This window comes from Mya arenaria, chromosome 12 (assembly GCF_026914265.1).
Source record: "Mya arenaria isolate MELC-2E11 chromosome 12, ASM2691426v1".
Classification (NCBI taxonomy): domain Eukaryota; kingdom Metazoa; phylum Mollusca; class Bivalvia; order Myida; family Myidae; genus Mya; species Mya arenaria.
In genome coordinates, this window is record NC_069133.1 from 28,718,160 (window position 1) to 28,727,955 (window position 9,796).

Genomic DNA, 9,796 nt, shown 5'->3' on the forward strand with positions numbered 1-9,796 from the left:
TGTAATCACATTTCAGCCTTTAGTCTAGAACATTCTAATGTTCCATGCTCAGCTCTTATCTAGATGTTCAAGTCTTAGTCCTAGCCTGTAAGTTGGTATATAGTGTGCTCTCATTCCTCCTTGCTGTTTCACATCTAACTCCGAGCCGCCATCTTTACAATGAGTTCCTGTCTGTTTTGTTCGAACGACCGCAGTTTTACTGATGTAGATCAGATAATATGTGTTCAGACTGAACCAAATAAAAGATTCAGCGTTACCTGAAAGGTATGAACAATATGCTTTAAATGTGGATATATGTATAAACTAATTGTGATGTGCCTATTTTATTGTTTTATATCACATCAAAATAGGAACATTCATGAAATTTATAATCACCACAAACGGGCCGCTAACTACAGATATGTTTTATTCGCCGTCAGTCCAGATTATAATTTATAAGTAAAACTATCTGATTTTTGAAGAAATGTATGTATGATTCTGTATTGATCTGCATATTTAAAAGTAATCGAACTTATAATGGCAGACTTTCTCTTAAATTATCACATAGACTATATTTCAACACCTCATTAAATATGATTGCTAAATATTTAGTTATTTAGGTGTGCGTTATATAATGCAAAATTTATTGATATAACTTAAATAAAAACTAAACACTATACATTCTGACTTCACGAATAGAAAATGCTTATATAACTATTAATTTGTAAACCGCACTCTACTTTCAAACATAAACTAAAATGACCGTGTACTTTATCATCCTAAAATGTCCGTGTACTTTATTAATTTGGTTTTAGTTCATTTTTACCTTTGAAATAACTAGAAGTTTTACAATACACGCTGAAAACTATAAAATGCATAAAATTTGCTTAAAATAAGATTTGTGTATGAATTATTTACGGCTAACATGAAGTAAAGCGATAGATTTGTCAAAAGCCGTGTACTTTGCCTTAGATTTCAACTCTGAGAAATCAGTTGGTCAAGATTTTCAGGAAAACTTTAGGATATTAGAGAAAGTTCTTTATTACCGTGGATAGAGCTCTTAAATGCGGGGTTTATGGTCTTTATTTCACAAAAATTCTCCAAATATTAAGAAAGTTATCTTTAAAAACCTTACCTGAATCGAGACTTGTTGACATTTGTCGCCGTGCACTTTACCAAATAAGTCACGTGGGTTCTCCACCGTGGTTATGTATTGTATGCTTATTAGATTTATTGTTGGGCGTCACCATATATGACCAAAAGGAATTGGGTTCTTGAGAACATTCATTTAGACTATAATGATCGACCTTGAAGGTAGTAAGCCAGTTTCTTTGTGGCTTGCAACTAAACACTCTTATAAACTATAAGATATAAGGTATATTGAAATAACAATATAGAGATAATATTTAACAAACTTATAGTACACAATGAAACATAAAATAACCCATCATACTACTTTTATTCCATCCTCTTTTTATATCGTCAGCTATTTGGTCAGCACTTTAGCAGTCCCGAAATGATGTTTTGTTAAGTTGGTCTTAACACATGCAAGAGCGTATTACACAAAAACTCAATGAAGTCCGAAAATAATGTGTAAATTATTTTTAGCATTTTACTCGTTGTGTTTACTCTTAAATGATGACATTACTTTTCCTGAAAAATCGGTCGCGGTGATATTAAAACAAATCCAGCTTTCAAATAATCAGACATCGTTTCCGATACTCCTTAATTTTATTTGACTAATTTTACAACGACCAATGGGAGTTCTGGTTTTATAAAGTTTATAAAGATCAATGGTAATCTAAATGTTATTCAGTTTTGTGTACATTTGACAGGAAGTCAGGGTCCCAACGGATTGTACGCAATTTTGTCATCGAAGACCCATACAATATTTGTTGTAACCAGATCTTGCAACATGCGCGAAATCTATCTCGAGAGGTAGCAAGCGCTACGAAACGTTAAAGATGGTTCGGAGATAGGCACACGCCAGAAAAAATGTCGTTGGTGTGTCGCAAGTCAGACGTGCGACAATCGTGGGACCATCGTGAGTTTTCTTGTCGTGGGGGCTGTTTTTCACGTGACCAGGTCGTGGGACTGTCGCAAAACAGTCATGAGTAACTCGTGTGACGCTCGCGCGTCCGTCTCCCGACTATATAACGTGGCCCGGTCTGTTGCTTGCCATTTTTGGTCCGTGGTCTAGTGGTTACACCCTTTACTGTCCAGTTGCAGGTTCGATTCCCTGCCCCACCACTAAATTACTTATCACATTCCGGGAGGGGCGTTAAAGTGGGATTCCCGTGTGATAGTGCTATTCATTGGTGCAGGTAAAACAAACACGGTAGCTCTAACCAGAGTTACATTCTGGCTGTGCTTCCTGCCCCCAAAACTTAATATGACTAAAAATCCGAGTGCGAGTATGTACATGTATAAGCTTACACACTTGTCTGCCATTTGCTCCATATATTTTCACAATGGGAACATTGAAGTTCTGTCCAAAATTTTGAGCTTTGTCTCTCCATTTGAATCTACGTTTTGTATCCAGGGTGCATCCCAAGAGAAACAATAAGAGAAAGATAGTAACAATAGCTGATGTGCTCAGGTAGAATAGTCATCCTCCCTCAGCACCGACAGACAATTTTTATCTCGCCCGAGCTATATATACCTCTCAAGGAAAGAAAAATATTGCAAGACTAACGCACGACAAACTTGCAATGATGTGCGAGCCTCCTATGAAATTTTATTGTCGTGAGAAAATCTTGCAACGTTCTCACGACTGTCCTACGACAATTGTGATTAAAACATATATTTTTGGTACTCACGATAATATGTTTATCGCATGTCAATCGAAATGGTGTGGTTGGACAGGCTCAAGACAACCACACGATATATATATATTATGCCAAAACCTCGTTGAACAAAAACGATGCATGTCCAATTTTCCTCTGGATGGCAAGTCGATGCCACGAAGCTCAAAATTCCGTAGGAATGTCTTGGGACGTCCCCCGAATACCCACGATTTGCCCAAATGTTCTGTCGTGTCGTTGCACAGATGCGTCCTGGGCTCTATGTGACCTGGGCTAGTTTTCACTAACGTATTGAGACTAAATTTGAGACTCAGACTAGGTAAAGCAAGATTTTAATTACGTGTAAAAATGGTATTACAGGAGCAAAAAGGGTAAAAATTGTTGAATCTGTTACTTAAAAAAGTTGACTATCAGGCACACATCTTTGTCAAAATTTGTATCATTATAGATAATTTGAAACAATTAAGAATGAATTGTTCTGAGCTTGGGTCTAAAACTCAGACTAAATACTAAAGTGAATACTGCCCCAGGCTTTAATGGCCGAAAAGAATGTAAATTACGCTTGTCGGACCTGCAGCCTTTAAACGCTTTCAGCGCTTTCATTAAGGTTTTATAATTGTTACATTTTTATGCTCATATTGTGTCCTTTTGAATAAAGGAATAAAAGACGTATAGCAGGATTCCGTGCTAAATTATTGCGGTTTTCAATCCATGTTTAATTGTCCATGCGAAAATGTAACATTTGTCAAACCGATTGTGTACAATTTATCAAAAATTAAATACCAACATCACAGTCGCAGTATCAGTAGGCGGTGCTTAGCAAACTTTAAAATTAAACATAGATACCGTTAAGCATAATTATCTTCGAAATAATTCTTACCTAGAATTAAAAATAAGACTAAAATTTCCATTTGTTTTCAAATATCTAAATCCCGGTTATTTTGTAATTAATAAGGGCACAGGACAGCGATTTGCCTAAAAAAAACACCACATTCCTACATGCTCCAAAGGCTGTTTATGAAACAAAAACCTAATTATTTGAATCATTACGAAAGCACATGTAACGATTGGATATGATCATCCCATAAGAGGCCAGGCGCTTTTCTCTTGATTTAAAAAAAACAACGCCATGTTTCAACTGACACAAAGCAGTACGTTAATTAGCGTGTATTAAACATTTTACATGATTAGCATGATTAGTAAAAAAAAATCCGACATGCTAATCACAGAAATTTTGATTTCTTAGTATATGAAGCAGTTATATTTCATACAATTACAAATAAAAGGCCTCCAAATTTCGACGGGCCTCACCGTACTGCGTGAAATTAATAAATGATCGGTGTCAATACACAATTCCATTATTGTGTATCGATCAAGGATATCGATCATGGTGATCGCGCTGACGGATGACACTGTTATATATCTTCTCCCCTCAGGTCACCGTCATTGTCTTCTAAGAAATGTTATGTTGTTTTCGTAATGTTATTTGTTAAAATTATTTATCTAAATTTATACATTTCTTTGTTCTTTTTATTGGTTCGATCATTCATTCGTTCGTTCGTTCGTTCGTTCATTCATTCATTCATTCACTCATTCACTCATTCATGAGTTCGTTCGTTCGTTCGTTCGTTCAGACATTCATTAATGCATTCATTCGCTCCGCCACTTATCGGTGGTGCATAGAAAATGAGCTGTTGATAATTCCGAGGTGCAGTTGTGCACTTAGTTTTCATTAATTCACTCACTTCACTTCCTTTTAACCATTTTCATAACATTCTTTATTTTTTAGGTGAAGCGATTTCTGCTTATTCTGCTGTGTTGATGTTTCTGCTACTGTCGTTGTTGGAGCTATTTCTTGTACTGTCGCTATTAGAGCTATTCCCGTTACTGCCGCTACTAGAGCTATGTCTGCTACTGCTGGTAGTCGAGCTGCTCCTACCCGTGCCGCTACTAGAGCTATGTCTGCTACTGCTGGTCGTCTAGCTTCTCCTACCCGTGCCGCTGCTAGAACTATTTCATCTACTGCTGGTAGTCGAGCTGCTCCTACCCGTGCCGCTGCTAGAACTATTTAATATTTATGCTTCTGCTGGTAGTCGAGCTGCTCCTAGCCGCGCCGCTGCTAGAGCTATTTATGCTTCTGCTGGTAGTCGAGCTGCTCCTACCCGTGCCGTCGAGCTGCTCCTACCCGTGCCTCTGCTAGAGCTATGTCTGCTACTGCTGGTAGTCGAGCTGCTCGTACCCGTGCCGCTGCCATAGCTATGTCTGCTACTGCTGGTAGTCGAGCTGCTCCTACCCGTGCCGCTGCTAGAGCTATTTCTGCTACTGCTGGTAGTCGAGCTGCTCGAACCCGTGCCGCTTCTAGAGCTATTTCAGCTACTGCTGGTAGTCGAGCTGCTCCTACCCGTGCCGCTACTAGAGCTATTTCTGCTACTGCTGGTAGTCGAGCTGCTCCTACCCGTGTCGCTGCTAGAACTGATTCCGCTACTGCTAGTAGTCAAGCTGCTCGTTCCCGTGCCGCTGCTATAGCTATGTCTGCTACTGCTGGTAGTCAAGCTGCTCGTACCCGTGCCGCTGCTAGAGCTATGTCTGCTACTGCTGGTAGTCGAGCTGCTCGTACCCGTGCGCTGCTATACGTATGTCTGCTACTGCTGGTAGTCGAGCTGCTCGTACCCGTGCCGCTGCTATAGCTATGTCTGCTACTGCTGGTAGTCAAGCTGCTCGTACCCGTGCCGCTACTATAGCTATGTCTGCTACTGCTGGTAGTCGAGCTGCTCGTACCCGTGCCGCTGCTAGAGCTATGTCTGCTACTGCTGGTAGTCGAGCTGCTCGTTCCCGTGCCGCTGCTATAGCTATGTCTGCTACTGCTGGTAGTCGAGCTGCTCGTACCCGTGCCGCTGATAGAGCTATGTCTGCTACTGCTGGTAGTCGAGCTGCTCGTACCCGTGCCGCTGCTATAGCTATGGCTGCTACTGCTGGTAGTCGAGCTGCTCCTACCCGTGCCGCTGCTAGAGCTATGTCTGCTACTGCTGGTAGTCGAGCTGCTCCTACCCGTGCCGCTGCTATAGCTATGTCTGCTACTGCTGGTAGTCGAGCTGCTCGTACCCGTGTCGCTACTATAGCTATGTCTGCTACTGCTGGTAGTCGAGCTGCTCCTACCCGTGCCGCTGCTAGAGCTATGTCTGCTACTGCTGGTAGTCGAGCTGCTCCTACCCGTGCCGCTTCTAGAGCTATTTCAGCTACTGCTGGTAGTCGAGCTGCTCCTACCCGTGCCGCTACTAGAGCTATTTCTGCTACTGCTAGTAGTCGAGCTGCTCCTACCCGTGTCGCTGCTAGAACTGATTCTGCTACTGCTGGTAGTCAAGCTGCTCCTAGCCGTGCCGCTGCTAGAGCTATTTAATATTTATGCTTCTGCTGGTAGTCGAGCTGCTCCTACCCGAGCCGCTGCTAGAGCTAGTTATGTTTTTGCTGGTAGTCGAGCTGCTCTTACCCTGCCGCTGCTAGAGCTATTTCTGCTACTTCTGGTAGTCGAACTGCTCTTACCCTGCCGCTGCTAGAGCTATTTCCGCTACTGCTGGTAGTCGAGCTGCTCCTATCCGTGCCGCTGCTAGAGCTATTTCTGCTACTGCTGGTAGTCGAGCTGTTCCTACCCGTCCGCTGCTAGAGCTATTTCTGCTACTGCTGGTTGAGGAGATGTTTCTGCAACTGTCGTTGCTACAGCTATTTTGCTACTGTTGTTTCTGCAACTGTCGTTGCAAGACCTATTTCTCCTACTGCTGCTGGTAAACTTATTTCTGCTACTGCTGCTGGTAGACCTGTTTTTGCTACTGCTGCTGGTATGCCTATTTCTGTTACTCTATTTCTGCTACTGCTGCTGGTAGACCTATTTCTGCTACTGCTGCTGGTATACCTATTTCTGCTACTCTATTTCTGCTACTGCTGCTGGTAGACCTGTTTTTTGCTACTGCCACAGCTACTGCTACTGCTACTTTTTAAATTTCATGTACCATAGTTTATAAATATGTAAAACAAACTGTTTGATATTGCTTAAATTCATGCCTTTAAATAAGGTGTATTTGCTATACACAAGTGAATATGTGTTATGCAATAAACAGAGTTGAGTTGAGTTGAGTGGAAATAAAAATATTTTTCAGTCTATAAGTAAATTTCAAATGTTCCATCGGTATAAACAATAACCAATCAGATCTATAATGTCTGTACCTTGAGGCCAGAGGCGGAGTGGACCCAGTGTTGTCCGGAGATCAAACGATTGCAATCGATAGTCTATCAACAAATCGAACGTTTGGTCACATTAAAAGTTTATGGTGTTTTGGGATACTTATATATAGAATGAACTGTTAAAGGCAATATTTTGTTTAATTTAACGCATTGTATTTACTTAAAATATATATGTTCTAAACAATAAACAGTCCCGGAATAAGTGGCCACAACCCTGTTGCGCACTGCAATAGTTAAGGACACTGCAGGTTACTGTGATATATTGTTGGACACTTTAGGACATTGTGTTTTAGGAAGAAGATACGTACACTTTACATGCAGATTTTGTAATAAGGTATGTTTTTACGAAATTGTTTCATATAAAGCAATGTGCAAACCGACCAACGCTATATTGATCACTCATACCGGTCAACGCCTCCACTTTACCCTAAGTGTTCTGGTTCGAGCATTGGCACCGGCGTTACTAAGTGAGTTCGGTTGGTCACATACACGAACAAGGGGGGGGGGGGGTTCTGTAGAAGCTGCTTACCGTCCAAATAATGGACTCCACTCTCTCGTACCATCGTGCCAGCGAGTGGTGTTGGTATTTAGTTGCATAAATCAATATTTTGTACTTAAATGGTGATCTTTGAATATAGAACGGACATAAAACTGAAATAAGCGCAGATAAATGCGGGGTTGCAAATTCATAATAATATCATAACACGCGACGAAGACTGTAGTTCATTCCGAAATAAAAATAATAATAAATAATTTGCATCGATCTCAAACATTAATAATTAATTTTAATATATAACTTAATTTATGGTGAATAAATCTTTTTTTTAACTCTCTTATTCGCAGTTTGAATTAAAAGATTAGTTCGTGTATTTACTAGTTGGCGTGTTTTAACTACGTACGTTAAATGGGATAAAACCTCGCCGAAAGTCGCGAGTTTCAAGTTGCACAAACAAATAAATAATATGAGTAATTAAGAAAGAAAACTGAATTAAGAAAAAGCAACAAAAACACCGTTTAGTCACCATCTGAAATTGTGTTTCCCGCGCACGTTACCGTAGTCAAGGGCAGCTGATCTTAGGTGAAGGTCAATAATTACCTAAGATATGACTTATTTGCCACGGTGGGACATAGATAAGATGCCGGAGATACTTAAAACAGACGCATATACAAGCGCTCCGGGTGATACATTTAGACGCACATGGGATTGTTAACGCTTCGGTTGTCCATATCCCAGAATGGGACGGGCCCTGTTATAACAAGAATAAACAACTGTAAACTTGATTTTAACCTAGCACTTTAAAATCAGTAAGCAAATAATTCTTTAATTTGGTTTAAAAGACATAGTGTGTTCTGGGTTTTATGTCGTCTTGCATATACTGATATAGGGATCATTTTGCCCGGCGTCGACGTCCGCTGCGTACCACAGCTTTTGTCCGCCCTTTAACCAAAGTAGCGCATTTGTCATCCAATCCTAACCAAACTTGGGTGCTAGTTTTATTGGCGTCATATCTTGACCAAGTTCAATGAACAGCCAACGTACTATTTACTCCTAAGTTAAAGCCAATTATCAGCACTCTTACATGCTCATTTCTTACCCAACCTTTACCAAACATGGCTTCAATGTGTATGGGTGTAATATATCAACTGAGTTAGCCGTAGTTCTGGCCATTTATTCATCAAAGTTTCATTATTTTCCACTCACCAAACTGTGCATTTCTTATATTTACTAAACTTGGTTACAATATTTATGGGCACAACATCTCGATTTAGTTGGATTTACAGCCAGAAGTTACAGCTGGAGTTGTCATGAAACGTTTTACCAAATTATTTTTGACTTTCTCCGTTTCTTGACTTTCTTGTGCATATGTTGTACAATCTGCACTGATTAAAGCATGTTTAAGGGAAACAATTTTCAAACAAATCTGATCAACTATATAACAAAACATAACTAAACATATTAAACTTAAGTTAACAACTGTATTGCAAATGTTTTACTTTTTCAAATGTCATTGCCTTTCTGGAAATAAGCGAGGAATAAGTGCTGTCGTTAATATTTTACTCTTTTTAGACTATGTTATAAAAAAGGTACTGGATGTAGTATAAGGAATTATCTGCGTTCGCTTTTGCGCGTATTTCTTTACCACTTAATTTGGTTCGGCATGGATGGTCACTCTGGAAGTGCGACCTATCCGATTCGCGGAATTCTAAAATAATTGTTATTATTAATATATTCCACAATAGTTTAGGGCTAATGTCATTATCAATTGCATTGTTGTTGCTGCTGCTGTTGTTATTGTTAAACTATTGCATTTATCCATTGTCATGACTAACATCAGTTCAGTTTGTCAATATCAGTATGAGTAATGAAATACAAACATTCGTAGGGTTGTTACGAGTTTTGGTAGTCACCATACCAACAACCGGTACCGTAAGGGTTACTAATGTTGTTAGAACTTGTGTCCAACTCATTTGCTTTTTGTATACTCTATATCATTGTTGTAAATACCGATCATGTTGAAAGAAAAAAAGGCAATACAATATGTTAAAATCATCCTGGCAAATACCCGCGTACTTCTTACAGCCCTGTAACGTCTTCCCCATAGTAACCCCATAGTAACGTCTTCCCCATAGTAACTTCTTCCCAATAGTAACGTATTCCCCATAGAATCGTCTTCCACATAGAAACTTCTTCCCCATAAGTAGCACAATATTTTAAACTGTATTTTTTCTTCATTATTATTTTTCCTATACAATATATCATTTTGCTTATTGAAAAT

At 39.7% G+C, this 9,796-nt stretch overlaps 2 protein-coding genes across 2 annotated transcripts; both read left to right on the top strand.

Moving 5' to 3' along the window:
* Positions 1-5,041: 5,041 nt before the first annotated feature.
* LOC128210582 (uncharacterized) lies at positions 5,042-5,470 on the top strand. The gene has a single exon (XM_052914934.1). The coding sequence runs from the start codon at positions 5,042-5,044 to the stop codon at positions 5,468-5,470; it is 429 nt and encodes a 142-aa protein (XP_052770894.1).
* Positions 5,471-5,472: 2 nt separating this feature from the next.
* Positions 5,473-6,180, top strand: LOC128210584 (putative uncharacterized protein ENSP00000383309). The gene has a single exon (XM_052914935.1). The coding sequence runs from the start codon at positions 5,473-5,475 to the stop codon at positions 6,178-6,180; it is 708 nt and encodes a 235-aa protein (XP_052770895.1).
* Positions 6,181-9,796: the final 3,616 nt, after the last annotated feature.